The 17,952-nt window shown below is 47.6% G+C and overlaps 2 protein-coding genes across 12 annotated transcripts in view; one reads left to right on the forward strand and one right to left on the reverse strand.

Moving 5' to 3' along the window:
* Window positions 1-7,698, reverse strand: part of STPG1 (sperm tail PG-rich repeat containing 1) — a 46,735-nt gene extending 39,037 nt beyond the window's left edge. The window contains exons 1-4 of one of the 5 annotated variants that reach the window (XM_026517043.4): window positions 7,524-7,692; window positions 6,985-7,092; window positions 3,968-4,070; window positions 2,042-2,182 (exon numbers count right to left, since the gene is read on the reverse strand). In XM_026517043.4, coding sequence (XP_026372828.1) covers window positions 2,042-2,114 — 73 coding nt within the window. In that variant the 5' untranslated portion in view covers window positions 2,115-2,182; window positions 3,968-4,070; window positions 6,985-7,092; window positions 7,524-7,692. Of the gene's footprint in view, window positions 1-2,041; window positions 2,183-2,678; window positions 3,816-3,967; window positions 7,093-7,523 lie in introns of those variants that run through there. The other 4 variants (XM_026517042.4, XM_026517040.4, XM_044390525.3 and 1 more) reach the window with 4 other exon arrangements.
* A 124-nt stretch (window positions 7,699-7,822) lies between these two features.
* NIPAL3 (NIPA like domain containing 3) overlaps window positions 7,823-17,952 on the forward strand; it is a 48,198-nt gene continuing 38,068 nt past the window's right edge. For 3 of the 7 annotated variants that reach the window (XR_006411433.3, XR_006411434.3, XM_044390460.3), the window contains exons 1-2: window positions 7,833-7,962; window positions 11,092-11,425. Coding sequence is in view for 5 of the 7 variants with exons in the window: in XM_044390460.3 (XP_044246395.1) it covers window positions 11,333-11,425 (93 nt within the window). In the remaining 2 variants the exon portion in view is untranslated. Of the gene's footprint in view, window positions 8,026-11,091; window positions 11,426-17,952 lie in introns of all 7 variants that reach the window. The other 4 variants (XM_026517037.4, XM_044390459.3, XM_026517038.4 and 1 more) reach the window with 2 other exon arrangements.

Consider the following 17,952-nt stretch of genomic DNA (forward strand, 5'->3'; position numbering starts at 1 on the left):
CAAGCAGAGAAAAACTAAATAGCAACAGAAACAAACTACTAACTGATACACGAAACATGAAGTTAAATCTCTCAAGCAGGAGTGAAAAAAGGCTGAGAGAAAAAACTTCATATTGTATGATTCCAATTTATCTAAAATTCAAAAACAGACGAAGGGCGCCTGGGTAGCTCAGTGGGTTAAGCGTCTGACTCTTGATTTAGGCTCAGATGGTGATCTCAGGGTCATGAGATCGAACCTGCCCCCAGCCCCCATGGGCTCCAAGCTCAGTGGGGAGTCTGCTTGGGATTCTCTCTCCCTCTGTTCCTCCCTCCCCACCATGCGGGTGAGCACACCTGCCTCTGTCTCTCTAAAATAAACAAACAAATCTTTTTTTTTTTTTAAGTTCAATAACAGGCTAAAGTAATTAATGATACTAGAAGACAGGGTAGCTGTACTGTTTACTTTCACAGAGAAGGGGAAGGGACAAGACAGGGCTTTTGGGACACTGCTGTGATTCTCTTTCTTTGCTCTGAGAGAATGATTCTATAGGTTGTATTTTCATTGTGAATATTCATTAAGCTGTATAATTATGATTTGTGTACTTTTTCTGAATATAATTATGCCTCAATTTTAAAAAGTATTAAAGAAAAGGGGCGCCTGGGTGGCGTAGTCGTTAAGCGTCTGCCTTCGGCTCAGGGCGTGATCCCAGCATTCTGGGATCGAGCCCCACATCAGGCTCCTCCGTTGGGAGCCTGCTTCTTCCTCTCCCACTGCCCCTGCTTGTGTTCCCTCTCTCGCTGGCTGCTCTCTCTCTGTCAAATAAATAAAGAAAATCTTAAAAATAAAAATAAAAATAAAAAAATAAAGAAGTATTAAAGAGAAAGAGCACAAAATCAAAGGATGGGAGGAAGAAAGAAAGGTTTGGCTCTGGCTTGGAGAGCAGCAGGGACTCTAGAAGCATACCAGGGAGGTGGAAATACCCCAAAAGAAAGAAAAAGTGGTGGAGTTAGGATCTTGGAATGAGGTTTCCAGCTCTGGAAATGATTCCTAAACCCCAGGTGTGGTCCAGAATTCACGCATACTTTTTTCTTTTTTTTAAGATTTTATTTATTTATTTGACAGAGAGACACAGCCAGTGAGAGAGGGAACACAAGCAGGGGGAGTGGGAGAGGAAGAAGCAGGCTCCTAGCAGAGGAGCTTGATATGGGGCTCGATCCCAGGACTCTGGGATCACGCCCTGAGCCGAAGGCAGACGCTTAACGACTGAGCCACCCAGGCGCCCCCAGAATTCACGCATACTAACAAAACTAAGGGGAGCCTGTGGGCTGGGTCAGTGGAGCTCTCACCCGTGTGGATGTATGAGCAATGATCTGAGTGCTCCCTCCCCTCCCCCACCCAGCCATCACATCACCCCTTTCTACTGAGAAGGATCCCAAACTTGAGAAACAAGGACGACATAGGATTTGTGCCCATAATAGCTGGAGTTCAACTTGCCACCAACCCAGCAGCGTGGGGGGCTTGTATTAATTTTAGGAAGAGTGAAAGTAAGATCCCTCTACACATCTAAGTATGAGGACTGAGATTCTTACCACATACAGAGAAATAACAAGTGTGGTGAACAGACTTCCTCCTACTTCCCTCCTCATCCTTTCTTTTCATAGTTTCTTCCCAGTCATCACTCTAAAAGCCGGGAGGAACCACCAAAGCAATCTATCTGCTGTGTCTTAAGGATGGCCTTCTGGGTATGACCCGGGATTGACTATATTCTTCTAAAATGCGTTCTTACGTGCCAAAAAGAACATATGTCAGGAGTTCTCAGGGCGTGTGGGTGACTCAGTCAGTTAAAGCATCTGCCTTCTGCTCAGGTCATGATCTTCAGATCCTGGGATCAAGCCCCAAGTCCTGCTTCCTGCTCAGCGGGGAGTCTGCTTCTCCCTCTCCCTCTGCCCCCCCCCATGCGCATGCACACTTTCACTCTCACACCTCTCAAATAAATAAAATCTTAAAAAAAAGAAGAGTTCTCTCCTCCCCCCAAAGATATCTGTTAATAAATTCACAAGACCTTTCTGTAGTTTGTTGGCAGGGTGGGAAGATTTTTTGTCAGGCTGCTGGTCTTTCTGCATCGAGGTATCCATCTTAGCAACGTTCTGTGATCTGTTCCATGTGCTTGATGAAAAACTCTACTACGTGCTCTTCTAAGGACCTGGAACAGCAAAATACAGCATTTGGAGGGATCATTTCACATTCTGGAGAACTATGTCGATTGGGCTCTGTTCTCTCTGCAGAACAGACTGAGCAAGCTTGTGGGTAGAGGCTGAGATTTACCTCGTGCTATGACCCTAACTCACGAGCACATCGCACTGCCTGCAACAGGAATTCCGTAAGTGCTCATTGTTGGCGTTGCTTACAGAGCTACTGAAGGCTTGAATTTTATAAATGTATCCTTACTCAAGCTAACTGACATACAATATAACTCATTAGGGCTAGGTGTACAATTTTAAGTTTTGGCGAATGTTTGCGATTGTGTCAAGTACCATCACAATTAAGACACAAATATACCCATCATCCCCAAGAGTTTCCTGTGTTTCTTTGCCGTCAATACCCTCCCAACCCTGGCATCTAGCAACTACTGCTTTGCTTTCTGTCCCAACAGTTGCCTTTTCTAGAATGCCATATAGATGTAAAGAGACAGTATATACCGTTGTGTGACTGTCTTTCTTCACATAGCACGAAGCTTTCAAGATTCTTCCACATCTCTGCAGGTGGCAGTATGTTGTTCCAACGGCTACATGTCCTGACCAACACTTGGTTGGTAAGTTTTATGAATTTCAGGCATTCTAGTGATTGAAGAGTACCATCTCACTGTCACGGTCCTCACCAATCAGTCAAATACTTGAGGAGAATCTTCTTCCTATTTCTCAACTTTATCTGTGCAGATCCCTCCTCTGTGGTGTTCTCCCCTGTAGATTCCAACCTCTCTGGGCTCCCTGAGCTCTGATTTCTATCTCCCCAACCCGGAAAGCTGGGCTTTGTTTGGGTCCCCCATCCCTGAACTGTGGTGTGGAAGCTGCCCCCGGCAGGAAGCTCAGGAAATTGCAGAGCCCGCCTTGTTTTTCTTCTCTCAGGAACTGCCGTACCCAGCTGTCTTATGTCTAAAACCAGTTACTTCATGGGAGTCTGGGTTTTAGTTGTTAACAGCAGGAGCAGGATTCAGTTTCCACAGCGTTAATCTTTCGTGGGCAGATGAGTTCTATTTCGGCCATCTTTTTTTCCTCAAGAAGTCACACCATTTACTAACAAAGGAAGGACTGAATGAATGGTGGCGTGCTCTACCAATGCTTTTCACCTTCAGTGTTTGCTCCTCACTTGACTCTCTCACAGCGGCAATGCTCAATCTTTTCTCCTTAACACTCTATACTGAAATTTTAATATTTATGAGAGTTACTGGCAACACACTCCAAGAAACTAAGAGATTCAAAGCACCAGAAATCAATAATGCTCACAGCAACGCGACCACGCCGGTATAAAAACGTCTTTTAAGATCTATAAAAGCAGCCACCATTCACTTACAACCCTACGGTGCTGTGTCGTCGTCTTAGAACTTCTACTAAGTACTTAGTACTTCTACCGTCTACTTCCCTAGCTACAATAAAGCTCTTATTTTAAAAATGCACTAATGGGGTGAGCACAGCACAATGTTCAAACTTGGCGAATCCCTGTGTTGTTATGCCTGAAACTAATGTAACATTGTGTATCAGCTACACTCAAACAAAAAGATTAATTAAAAAATAAATAAATGATAAAAAATTGAAATGCACTCAAGTGTTAGAATTACAAGTGATTAGAAAAAATTTAAGCTTTCTACCACATGGGCACCTTATCAAATTCTTGGAAAATGTAAGAAATGGAAGACTTTCTAAAATAATCCATCACCCTACCGCCTAAAGACAACACTTTTGATAATGCTTTCCAGCATTGGTATGCATACCTGTGAAGCCAGGATGAGAGCAGGTGCAGCCCAGGTGTGAACCAGGTGTGTGCCCTACTGGTGCAGTTCCTTGTGTCACTGTTCATGACAGGATGTCATGGGCCTAGAATCTCAAAAAAGAGTTATGAAGATATACCCCCGTCCTTATCAATGGCATATGTTCAAGCAACTCCCAGGTGAGCACCTGTACAGTAATCAAGAGTATGGGTCCAAGGTTATGCTCTGCCACTTACTAGTTCTGATCCTAGATGAGTCACTTCATCTTTTGAGCCCACTGCCCCCTCCGTCAACCGAGAATGATAACAGTGCTTTCTTCTCAAGGTGCTTATGAATTAAATACCATAATCCATATGATGAAGTCGATGATAATGCCTGGTCCACAGTGGGCTTTTATGAATGTTAGGTTTTAACACATGCAGTAACAACTTAAAATAATAGCTATCATTTATTGAACGCTCACAGTCTTACATACCTTGTATAGAATACTTCATGCTGTCCTTGCAATAATCCAGTGAGGTATTATCCTCATTTTATAGATAAGAAAACAGAAGTTTAGAAGGAAGAGTTAGGTGACTTGTGACAAGGTCACACCAGAAGTAAGAGGTGGAATCAGGCTTTGAACCCAGGAAGTCTGACTTCTGCTCACTCTGAACCACTATCATACCCTCCCTAAGACAGCATACACTAAACGTTAACATGCTCAGTTTTGGCATTTGGCAGCCTTGAGTGGGTATGGTTGGTCTTTTAAAACTAGGATATTGCATATAGTTTTCAAAATAGAAAGCAAATATTTTCACAGAATGCTGGGCTTCCCCAGAACTCAGTTTGAAAATTTCCTGAGGCGGTCCACTGTTGGGTAGTTCCAATTACTAGAAAGTTCCTGCCTGTATCAAAGCTGATTCATTTTCCCCCCTTCAGTCATTCTAATTCCACCCCTTGGAATCAGTCTGGAGTAAACCTCACTCCTCTTCCACATGGGTCATCTTCAAAATGCAGGTCACAGCCTGCAGTCTTTCGTGAAGTTTTTGTTTGCCATGTGTGTATGTGCTGGACCACAATATCAAATGCATTTCTTACCATGGGTCACAGTCAAAAAGTTTGAAAGCCACTCTTCTATATGACTATTCTTCAAGTCTTTGAAGGCGGTTGTCATATCCCACCACCTAAAGCCCTGGGACCCTTTCAGCTTCTGCAATACCTCCTTGCAGCTTGGGGATTCCTCCCTTCCCTATGCTGGGTATCATCTTTTGGCCCTGTCACCAAATTCTTCTGGGTCTCTCCTCAAACTGTCTTAGGGATGTCTTCCTTAACCACTCCCTCTTAAGGAGCACCACCCTTCTCTCTGTACACCTGACCCTGCCTTATGTTTCTCAATGCACTTTTCACTACCCAACATATTTTACATATGTACTTCTTCGTTTATGGTCTTCCCCAATGGAATGTTCATCACTAAATCCCCAGGCTGTTTCCTGGCACATAGTCGGTGCTCAATAATATCTGTGTGATGAAGGAATACTAGGGGTAGATGTATTCTAGCCATAGTGCATACTGATGTAGTCCTGATACAGCTCTTTCCTTTGGGAGTTACATTCTGTAAGGACTTAACTCACCTGACTATACACACAAATATGTTTCCACTCTATGTTAAAAAAACCTTTATCATTTATGTTATAGTGTTATCCCATATTTTATGCATTTATGCATGCATATTACTGTGCAGTGTATGTCAATACATACTAAATCATGTATACTGTTACCTGATGTGGAATTTTATGGTATTTGCATGAGCAATTTTGAGGACATGAGATTTCTATCAGTTCAGTTATATACAACGCTATGGTGCAACCTGAAAGTATTTTACATTTTTCAAAGTGCACTCGGGGAGACAATCCACTTCATATTTTTCATTTGAGAAACTGAGAAAGCATGTCAGAGAGTGGGAAGGAGCTTTAGCAGAGGGCTAGTGACCACTAAATTCCAATCTGACCCTTTCATTTTATGGATGGATAAACCGAGGTCCAGAGCAGGGAAGATTTTGCCGAGGCACCCCCAAGGAGGTGGAGTGGACCTGGGGTTAGAACTCAGCTCTTTTTCGTCCACCCACTGCCCAGCACCAGAGCCCCCATCCGTTTGTACACTTGCAGAGGCAAAGTGGAGTCAAACGCCCAGGCCCGTCGCAGGAGCCCCGTGGGGAGGGCACCCCGTGATTATCAGCACCCCTTTAGGTGGGCCTTTGAGGGCACACCATCAGGGAGAAGCACCTCGTTTGCCGCCCTGGGGCACCAGCCAGCTCAGCAGAGGAATTCTGCAGGCACCCAGCTCGTATGTCCTCCTCCCGCGACCCCGCCACCGGTTCCCAGACAGGAACTGCCTCCTACCTTGTTGGGTGCCCCTGGGCTGAATCTGGGCTGCCCAGCCGACCCGTCGCTATGGCAACACGGGCCTAAAGTTCTAGAGTCCTCCTTTAGGCAGCCTCCTAACTAGCCAATGGTTTCCTCTGTTTCTTTAGCGTGAAAAGTTGTTGGCCAATCATCAGAGGCGTTTCAAAATCAACAAAAACAACCCTCAGGGAAACGGCCAGAATTTTAGGGTTCAGGTTAATTACATCAGAATTAATGGGAAAGCCTCATGGGGCTTATCTAAGTGACCCCTCAAATATCTCGTGATAGACCAAGAGCCTTAGAATTTTGCCTACCCGGAAATCCTCGTTGAAAGAAGACGACTAACATTCATCCAAGCCCTATGTATAACTGTGAGAAAAAAAAAAAAGATTGATGGGGCAATGGTGCAAGGACAGACATGTAGTGCTCCTTGAGCCCCTCCTCACAAGCTTCAGAGCAGTCGGTGATCTTGTCACTCCCCTGCTCAGAACCCTCAACGGCTCCCCTTTAAATGTAGGATGAATCCAAACCTCTGTCCCTGGCTGGGTCCTCAGATGGCAGCTCCTACCACCCACGCCCCAGAAAAATCTTGCACCAGCCATGCTGTCCTTTGGGCGGTTCCTACGAAATGCCAACCTCATTCTGCTCTTGGGTGTTCCCTCTGAGCTCTCTCGGCCTCCAGATCTGAACCCAAACCGGCTCTCTCTCCTCCTTGGGGTCTGGGCCCAAATGCCCTTTCTTCACCTGTAAAATGGGCATGAGGTCAAAGTCTCACTCAGGGGGTTATTGCGAGGATCTGAAATGAGATGCGTGTAAGTGAAAAAGTGTAAGCTCCGTGCACGTGTTGATTACATTTATTGCTTACTGTATACAGTTGTACATTACGGCAGCATTCATCAAGTGCTAGGCTCACTGGAAGAAGACCTTAGGCATTGCGGAGCGACGGACGCGCCGGGAGGGTTGGTACAGACCGCAGCCAGCAGGTGTTAGGGAAGGGCCCGCAAGGGAATTGTTTATGCCCCCGAGTACTCGAGAAGGCTTTGGGGGGAGCCGGGGCTTGAGGGACGTGCAGGATTTGAAGGCACGGGGGGAGGATGAGGTGGAGGGACAGCAGGAGCAAAGCCCGGGAGGTGGCGCTGAGAATTGGAAGGTAGCAGTCCCGGCAGGGTACCCACCTGGCGGGCAGGGGAGGTGAGCAGTCACCCGAGCTCTCCAGGACGGGCGGAGAGGGAGAGAGGGGTTTGTCCCAACGTCCTCGGCGCGGCCGCTAGAGGGGACCCCCTCCAGGTGAGCGCAAAGCTCGAGAGGGGCGCCGCCTCCCCAAGTCGCTCCCCCTACGCTTCAAGCAAGCTTTGAGGCGCAGCCAATAGCCGGGGGCTGTCCCGCCCACCTCCTCCTCGCAGCCACTCGCCTGCCCGAAGTCCCCGCCAGCTTCTGACCGGCAGGCGGCCTGACAAATCAAATCGTGGCCTTTGAAAGCAAAACACTGCGGCACCCATGCAGCTCTGGAGCTGGGGAAGGAATTAAGAAGGCTGTGCCTCCGGGTTGCGCGGAGAGTCTAAGTCATTTCTGAGAAACCTGTGATAGGTGGGCCCTAGAGGAGACCGCCGCCCGGTGAGTAGTGATTAAGCCTGAGACAGTGGGGACTTGAAATCAGCCTTCGTTTTTTCAGGAAAGGTAATGCATTTGGAATCATCTAACGCCCCCTAGTACAAATACCCTTCCTTCTTGCTGTCACCAGCCTTGCGGGTCTGGGTCTCGCTGCCTCGGAATGTTTTTTTCCCCATTTTTGCAGGGGAGCATGGGTTTGCCTTAATGTAGGTGATGGCAGGCTTTACCAAATCAGGAAGTGAAATGCAGTAACTTTGCCAAAATTATTCCTCTACACGCCGGCTCCGGCTTCCTGGCAATAGCAGATGGTGGAGTTAGCAGGTGGGATACGGGGACGCATTCTTGATCTACACTGGCTGCTGGAAGTTACAGTTTCCAGATCAATGGGAGGGCACTGAGGAGTGTAACCCTTTAGGGAGCCAAAGCCCAGGAAAGGGAAAGGGCTTGGCGTAACTGGCACTCACCACCAGCCAGAAGCTGAATCGTCAGGTGGTGGGAAAGGGCGTGTTTTATTGATTTTTTTTCAGATAGAGCCAAATTCTAATACAAACCCTACCCTTAGCAGCCAGGAGCTGTGGTCCTCTCATTTGTCCAACCTGCTCTGTGGGTTGGTGAAATAATTCATTGAGATAAGGTGGGGGGGTGGTGATGGAATGGAAGCAAGTACCTGGAATTATCTTTCCTTTTTTGAGTCAATGACCCTGTGCTTACTGCTGGCTGTGAGGACCTCAGAATTAAGGGGTCGCTGGGAACACTTGCCTCTTGGGCATATGTTAGTGCTGGAAAAGTGCTTTGAAGGCAGAAAAGGAGATGCACTAGGCAAACAATGTGCGCTTTAAAAGGGAAAACAACTTCCAAAGAGTTCCTCCAAAGCTTTCCGTCCTAACTCCTACCTAGCTGAGGGAGAGCCTTCTGCCTTTGCAGGGGATGCCTCAGAGGCCTTTGTGCTGAGGCAAAGAGGGAAGCTGCTTTTTAAAAGAGAATTAAACAACACAGCTGGTGCAAAGACGGTTTAGGAGGCCTGGGTTTCCATCACCGGATTGGCATGTCCTCAAGGCCTGTTTGCTTTCTCTGACATCCTGTGGGCGGGGCTGGTACGGCTGTTGTATCTCTGGAGTTGTGGTTGATTAGGCCTGAGTAAGCCATTCCATTCTTGACTGCGAGCTGCCCCAGGTGCTCCACCAGCCTGACTTTAGCCACTCAGTCAGTATGTATGGAAGTCACCATGCCTGGCTCTGGGCCAGACCTTGGCAAGCTGCAGCTGAACAGGGAATTCACACACCTCCCCAGTTTGGGCTCCAGTCCAGGTTGAAAGCCTGCAAGGGTCTCTCGGACGCCTCTCTCAGGGCCACTCTTCCTTCCTAAAGCTGCTATATTCAAAACATTAAAATACATAAATTTAACACAGTCATGCTTTTCACCCACACATAAAAGTATCGTGAAGAATAATTATGCTTTTCACAAGATTGCAAATATTCATAGGTCTTTACAGTCAGAGAGGTCTGGTTTTGGGATGTGAGTTATAAAATTGGCTGATGAGTGTATCTTGTGTATATATTGTATATATATATGTACCATATGTATATGTGTATATATATAATTAAGGTATTAAATATATACCAGATGTATAATTTCATCTGGAGGCAGCAGCAATAATTTAATTTTGAGGCCCTTCAACAAAGTGAGACCTGAGCCAAATGGTCTTCGTGGCTGCCCCAGTGCTAAGCCCTGTATCCAGTGTCTCCCAGATGCTGGACACAATGGTAGCCCTGTGACGTATGACTGTGCTGTTCACACCAGGAACCAGCATTCCTGGAGGCAGGGCTAGAGAACCCAAGGAACTGGGAGTTAAAGGACACAGGAGGCAACTTTCTAAAGCCTTGGGGGCATAGCAGAGGCTGTATCTTCTTGGCACATAGTAAGCCCTCCATAAATACTTGTTGCATGAATGCATGAAAGAAAGGAATATTTGTGGGTAAATTCAATAATTAAGTGATAAGAATAAAATTAATACTAATAATAGCTGCCATTCATTAGCCATTTGCTGTGCATGCATTTTACATGCGTTATTTCATCAAATTCTCACAACAACCCGGTGGCGGGGGTAGGAAGGTTATTATCTGTATTTCACAGCAGAGAAAACTACCTGCAAAGTTAAATGACTTGGCCAAGGCAAGCAGGTAGCATATGACAGATCAAAAGCTATAACATTTTTATATTAAAATAAACAGAGGAGCTGGGTGGCTCAGTTGGTTAAGCGTCTGACTCTTGATCTCAGCTCAGGTCTTGATCTCAGGGTGGTGAGTTCATGCCCCCGTGTTGAAAAAAAGAAAAAAAAACATAGACTTTGTAGTGGAATCCAAATTTGAATGGATTTTTTGTTTGTTTGTTTTAATTTTTACTATACGAGGACCTCAAAAAAGCCCTTAGCACTGTGGTAAGAGGTTCTGGTCATGCCTCCCAGAACCCTAGGAGAATATACTTCATCTTTCTTCCTTATTTGGTAGAAAAGCTTGCCCTGCGCTGAAAATATCAGCCCGATAAAGTTAACAATGACAGTCCAAATTACTGTCACTGAGGATTTTACTTGAGGCCACATTATTACCCCCACTTTACAGATGAGACACCTGAGTCTCCCAGAGCCGATGTGATCCGGTCCCACAGGTCTTCTCCCGGGGCCCAGCATTACCTCACCTGTGCTTGGCTGACCCTCGGTAGCAGCTCAATTCTTCTGCCATCCACGGCGATCGCTTTTCTTCTCATTCTTTCTTCCCTAAGTCAGAACACAGATGGTTCCTTTTTCATGGCAGCGGGATATTTTTGGGGAGGCCTGGAGAGGTAGACGAGGGCAGTATTCCATCTCTTATGTGTAGGGGAGCCTATGGAAAAGGAAGGATTTAAATTAGGATGTGATGGGAGGAAAGAAGCAGGGGGATGAGAAAAGGTGACTTTTATGGGCCAGGGGAAAAGGTTCTGAGGCAGATGAGCCAAAGGCATGATATAATTTTCTGAAAGGCTTCACTTCTCATCATGGGGTGTGTTTTGTCCTCACAGTATTCCCTCCTTGGGTAACAAAGCTGGGCTCTATGTCTCCCTGTACATGCATTTTTAATGTTTCCCCCCACCCCCCAGAGCACCGCCAGGATAAGGCATCGCACCCCTGTCCATCTGCTCCGGAGAGACAGAACTTGGCACTTCTCCCCGTGGAGGTGCGGGAGAGGCTGTCCGTCAGCCAGAAGAGCCGCGAAGTCCTCCAATGGCTGGGGAGAAGAGGTGAACACCGCCAGGAAAGATGGTCTCCAGTTTGGGCCCCGCATAGCGGCAGCTGCTCCAGCTCCCAGGCCTGGCCCAGGGAAGGTGCCTCTAGAACACCATGGACCGAGCCCACGGCGCGGCCCTGCAGCTGCGCCAGCTGCCGCCCACGAGCAGCGCCCACCCGCTCAGCGAGCTTCCCTTCTCCTACAAGGCAAGAGCTTTTGTGGTTTTGAAATGTCGTGTTTTTCTAACAAGGGACTCACACAGTACAGCACTGGCTAACAGGCACGTCCAGGGTCTGTGTGCCTGTCACTGGCAGAAACAGGCAGGCCGCCCCCCCCGCCCCACGGGTAGGAGAACGTGTAATCCAGAGGAAAGAAATGCTCGTGGAAATACATAAAAATAGGGGGTTAGAGAAAGACATAAAAATAGAAAGAGAAATATTTTTAATGGGATGCATTCCCCCTTAGAAGATTTGCTGTTGTCGTTTTAAATCCCCTACTCTATTACTTTGAGGCAAGCTTTGTTCGTATTTCAGGGTATTTCCTTCCTGTGGTTTTTTTTGGTGTTACACATTTGGAATCAGATTGTACAGAAAGTTTTGTATCTTGGTTGTTTTCACTTAAGCCTATGTGTGGGGTATTTCCCCATGTCATGGAGTAGTAGTGATTTCACGCATACTTTTTGAATGATTGCCCAATCATCTACGTTGAGTTGCCATATCAAAATTTTCTGGACAGATGCCCTATTGCTGGGTCTTCAGGTTGTTTCTAATTGGGGGTGACTGTAAACAGGGCTGCAGTCCATGCTCCTTTGCTGTCTCTGAGAATTGGCTAGTCCTGGGAGAGGTGGTCCGGTGCCCGGTGAGCCAGGCCACAAATGCCAGCATCAAGTATACAGAACGTGCGAAAATACAGTTGGTTCTGTGATGCATGGAGGCCAAAGAGACAAATACAGAATCTAAGAAAACACACAGCACTCTCCCAAGATGGGATTTCTAATAAGTTTCCATTTTAATTACAAATTAATTCAGTTACTTATTACAGAAATACCTTCGTGCCAGAGCAGAGGTGAATCAATTATGGTGACTCTACCAACACGCTTAAGAATTGAGGTGGGAGGGGCACCTGGGTGGTGCAGTTGGTTAAGCTTCCCACTCTTGGTTTCCACTCAGGTCCTGATCTCAGGGTTGTGAGATCCAGCATGGCATTGGGCTCCGGAGTCGGCTTCAGACTCCCTCTCTTTCCCTCTCCCTCTCTCCCTCTCTCCCTCCCTCTGCTCCTCCCTGCTGCGCGCGCTCTCTCTCTCTCTCTCAAATAAATTTAAAAAAAAGAAAGAAAAAAAGAATTGAAGTGGGAGACAGGCACATGGGCAAGGTTAGGAGCTAACTGAAGCTCCCGGGAGGGGGATAGGGAAGGGAAGGAAGAAGGGAGGGATTCGCACCCCTGCTCTGCTCCTTCCTAGCCGAGTGTTGTTGGCCATATGGCTTGGGCTCTCAGAGCTTCTGTTACGGCTAGAATGGGGGTAGTAATAATACCTCCCTCCATCCCTCATCCCTCCACTCCTGTGCATCAATGAAAAAGTACCGAGCCCATGCAGTGGGCATGCAGGGGGTGCTTGACTCAGAAGTGCCCGCAGTTACAAAGAGGAGCTGATGAAGGTGCTTAAAGCAGAGGAAGGTGTGGTTAACTCTGGCTGGGGAAGTTGTTTCCCTCCTTGATTTTGTTAAGGCTATTTTGGTTGCAAGGAATAAAAACGCATTTCAGAGGCGATGAGGCAAAAGAGAAAAGTATTGTGAGACTACAGGGTAGCCGCTGGAACCAGAGGTAGGAAGGGCGGTGGGGGTTGGAAGGATTCGGACTCTTGCCCCACCTTGGACAGAGGGAAGACCTGATTGGCCAGCTTGGGTCAGGTGTCGGCCCGGGTCCAATCTGTGGTGGGCAGGGGGTGGAGTCACACAGCGAGCAGGTTTCTGGGGCTCTCTCCCTGTGGGTGGCTCTTAGTGGAGATGGTGATATCGGCTGGTCAGGCTGCCCCCAAATCATCTCTTATTTTGGGGGCAAGGAAAACATTGAGGAGGCCCAAGTCCAACTTGGTCCGTGAGGTGAAGTCAGGACCAACCCGTTTGCCTTGAATGGCAGCCCTGCTCTCTGCCCTGGTTGTTGGGGCTGGGGGCGGGGGGTGTTGAGGGGGCATTTGTGAAAGAGAGGCCAGCAGGCCAGCTTGCCCAGGAGGCAGCCTCGCAAGGGGTTCCTGGCATTGGAGGCTTGGCCTCAGTCTAGAAGAGTCGGGCCTCAGTTTCCTCTGTTCAGCAAATAGGCATTTCAGCTGAGCACCTGCTGGGGTGGGGTGGGGGAGCTGTATAAATAATTGAGATATCGCTTATGCGAAGGGGTTTATGGTCTAGGAGGGAGGTGGCGGAAGCTCTTTCTTCCCCTCAGGACAGAATTTGATACAAAGGTAGAGAGCTGCCTTGCTGCCTGCCTCTCGTGTGGCCCTCACCCCACTTCCCTCGCCAGCGGCACTTCCCACGCCCAGTCTGCACTCCGCGTACAGTGGCCGGAAGTCCTGGCTTGGGCCTCAGGTCCACGTGTATTAATGGAGCCCCCTTTATTCCCACGGTGTCCCGGTGGGGACTACCTGTGTCCCAAGGATAAGGTCCTGATAGTTGGGAGGCCTCACTACTTCCTCCCCTGTAATACATTGGAGACCAAAGTGTTGGGGGCCACCCGTTCAGGTCTGGCCCTGCCCCTAGCGCATGCGCGCTCTGTGACTTTGGCCAAGTCTTGGTCCTTCTCGGGCAGCTGAGATCCTCCGCTGGCAGCGCCCCCGCTGAGGTATTTACCTTCCAGATGAGGATGGCCCTTGCCTCCTTCCTCCCTCCCCCCCCCCACCTCAGTGGGCTCTGCCCAGTGAAGCCGAGAGCCGGTAGGGAGCCGGACTGGATGTTGCCTCAGGTACATCCTCCCCGCCTGACATTGCGGGTGAAGGAACTCGAGCCAAAGACGTCGCGCTGAAGGCCTGGCCTGAGGCCAGCACCAGGGGGTTCTCACAACCCGGCCCTCGGTGGGAAACCGTTGTTTCAGTCTGGGACAGAGTCACGGAGTCCAGGGTCGAATCCCTGTTCTGGGTTAGCCTTCCACGTACGTGGCTTGTCCAACACGTACCACTTTGGATAACTTCTGTCAACACAGCTGGTGTGGTTCCTGTGCCGAAGAGGAGCACGGAGGCTCGTCCAGAAGCAGGAGCCACTCAGGCACTGCCCCTCACATCCCTCCCTGCCCGCAGACGCAGGCACCCCCATTTTACAGGAGGAGGAGCTTAATGTCAGGAGCTCTGCGCACCTCAACTCTTTGGCTAGTATCTTGAGGGCTGCTCATGGGTGTGTGTTCAAACTGTGTAACCCCTGGGCCGGTGGCATTGCCTTTGCTTGACTTTAAATGCTCATCAGATTGAACCAAGCACCACTTCACAAGGGCTTGGGGCATAATTAACATTGATGAAGCCCTTTGAAATGCCTGGATGAAAGGACATTTAATTATATTGCGCTGTTACTAACCCTGTCTGTCCGTAGCCAGTTATTATGCATGGAGATTAATATGCTGGTGGAAACGGCCTCTAAAAGAAACTCAGCTGCCCATGTCACTAGTAGGAATGTCGCACTTACGAGGTGGGGTTATTTTTTTCCTAGTATACTTTGCCACCTTTGAAAGACACCTGAGAGAACGCAGTGGGAGACGGTCTGGAGTAGTTAAACCATCAGGAGACTGGAAATCAGGCCTCGAGCCACACAAATCCTCCCATCCCCACCTTGGGCAAGTTCTTGCACTTCTCTGGGCCTTCCTTTGTTCACGTGTAAAGTCCTTCTGACTTGGGTGCAGAAATTAGGACTCATAACTGTTCCCACTTCATCAGGTGGTTGTGGCCCAAAGGCCTGGAAAGGGCTTCGCACCACACCTAACGTGTAGATATAGAAATACTCCAGAAACACCTGCCTTTATTATCCTGGGAACCTTTTAACCTTGTTTTTCTGCTGCTCAGATGGGTTTTCCTTGTGAGTTTTACAGTTTTTATCTCTAGGTTTCGGCCCTCCTCCCCCTCCTCCCCGAAACAGTATTGACGTGCGTGCGTGGCGACAGCAGCCGGTTTCCCTTCTCCATCACTTTAACAACACACTGTCAGGCGGCCTTGTGGATTTCGTCCACATCTCGTCAGAGGACAGCTTGGTCTCTTGGGGTAAAAATAAAATAGCGGCTACCAGTTATAGGTTGAACCGTATGAAACTACCATTTTGTATAGGTCAGAACGGCTGAACAGTGGCAATTTCATACGGTTCACCCTAATTCCAAGTTCCCGAGCTCAGCGCTTTCTCCCGATGACCTCAGGAGGGCCACGCACCTGCTCTGAGCGAGGGGCACTGTCGTGCCAGCTAGCGGTGGAGATGAAGCACATCTCCCAGCCCGCCCACCTTCGAAGCTGTCTGTAGCTGTGTGACCCCCACGCGTCCTCTGAACAGCCCTCGCTCTGGTCTCAGCTTTCTGCACAACCGCTAGAGCCTGTTTCTGGCTCACCCTTGTTCACCATAAACGGAAGGAGGCCTGTGAGGTGTTGTCAGAACCAGAACCAGAGTCCTTTTGTCTCCTACCTGCCCAAGGCAGTTCCTTTCAACCATTTATCATTTGCGTAGGTAAACTGAGTTTCTGGGCCCGGTGCCTGCCTGGCCTCCGATCTCGGCCTCCATGAGGCTGACGTCTTTGTCTGTATCCATAATGAGCCACACTTAGCGAAGGGCTCCCTTTGGGGTCTTCAGACTGGACCCTCTAAAGAAACCCCGTGTATTGCCTCACTCTTCCTTTGGTTGACATCTAAAACTTAAAACTTGTGTTGCAAGTTTATGTTTGCCAAGTATGTCATTTCTGGCACATTTTAATTCTAGTATTTTTTTATAGCGCCTGGAACATAAAGCCCACTTGATATCTACCATCAGCCTTCTGAAAAAGCTCTTCTTCAGCAGTGGGAAATTTTACATCATTCCGTTTTCTCCTTACTTTTATATTTCCCTTATGTGTCCCCCACAGAATTTTGTCCCCAGACAGTGTCTATCTTTTAACACTTAAACATTTTATGGACACTTATCATACTTGTCTATAAGAAAGAATGTAGGGGCGCCTGGGTAGCGCAGTCGTTAGGCGGCTGCCTTCGGCTCAGGGCGTGATCCCGGTGTTCTGGGATCAAGCCCCACATCGGGCTCCTCCGCTGGGAGCCTGCTTCTTCCTCTCCCACTCCCCCTGCTTGTGTTCCCTCTCTCGCTGGCTGTCTCTCTCTGTCAAAATAAATAAATAAAAATCTTAAAAAACAAAAAAGAAAGAATGTAAAATGTACAAATTTCACTTTTTAATTTTTCTTTGACCTAAGGCTTGTGAAATAACAAAAACTCAACCAAGTAAATTTTGAAGCTCTAACTAACTTTATTAATTGATCCATGAATCAGGCAGCATCACGTCTAGCAAGTGCAGGGGAGCTCCAAAGGGCTACAGAAAGGGAAGAGTTTTTTTTTAAAGATTTATTTATTCCAGAGAGAGAGAGAGAGCGCGCGCACGTGTGTATGCATGTGTGTGCAGGGAGGGGGGAGAGGGAGAGAAACTCAAGCAGAATCCCTGCTGAGTGTGGAGCCAGACTTGGGGCTCGATCTCGTGACCCTGAGATCGTGACCTGAGCCAAAATCAAGGGTTGGACACTTAACTGACTGAGCCACCCAGGTGCCCTGAAAGGGAAGAGTTTTTAAAGGTAAGACAAAGTTCTAAACAGAAAAAAGAATTATTTCAGGTGAAGTGACCTTCCTTTGGGGACAAACAGGTCCTCTTAGGTACATTACCTCATCTTCCTTTGGGGGATAGAGAGGGCCCATGTGACAGATTACCTTATTGGTGCTGATCAGAAGAGTCCTGGGGGGGGTGCCTGGGTGGCTCAGCTGTTAAGTGTCTGCCTTCAGCTCAGGTCATGGTCCCAGGGTCATGGGATCGAGCCCCGCATCAGGCTCCCTGCTTGGCAGGAAGCCTGCTTCTCCCTCTCATACTCCCCCTTGCTTGTGTTCCCTTTCTTGCTGTCTCTCTGTCAAATAAATAAATAAAATCTAAAAAAAAAAAAAAAGAAGATTCCTGACTGACCCATTAAGATGACCTTTCTGGAGGAGGATAAAGCTTCAGTTAGATTAAGTATTAAGCCCCAGTTTGGTGATTTTACATAAGTGGTGCCATTTTGGGCCTCTGGTTTTCTTTTTAACAGGTTCAGAAGTACCGACTCAATCCAGAAGTTCTTTATTGATACGATTGAATAAAAGCAATTGGTGAATGTAATATAAAGTTTGATAATTATTAAGCATAAAATAACATTGTATTAGGAATGAATATCTAATATCTAATATCTATCTATTGTATTAGGAATGAATATCTAAATGAGAAGAATGGGACTCCCCCCCCCCAATATTCAAGACAAATATTACTGATTGCTAAAATGAGACAGATTTTAACATCCGTTCTGTTGCAGGTTTTGGGTTTTATAGCTGAGGTGCTGAGAACAGGATTTGTTTTGCTTTCGCAATATAGGTTCCCTTCCCTTCTAGATTCTTTGGCTAGTCTAATAATTAAATTGACATAAGACAGATTCATAGGAGAAAATTTTAATTTCATGTATATGGGAACCACAAAGAGATGATACTCAAGGAAGGAACCAAAGCAG

Source organism: Ursus arctos, unplaced genomic scaffold (genome assembly GCF_023065955.2).
Source record: "Ursus arctos isolate Adak ecotype North America unplaced genomic scaffold, UrsArc2.0 scaffold_32, whole genome shotgun sequence".
Taxonomy (NCBI): domain Eukaryota; kingdom Metazoa; phylum Chordata; class Mammalia; order Carnivora; family Ursidae; genus Ursus; species Ursus arctos.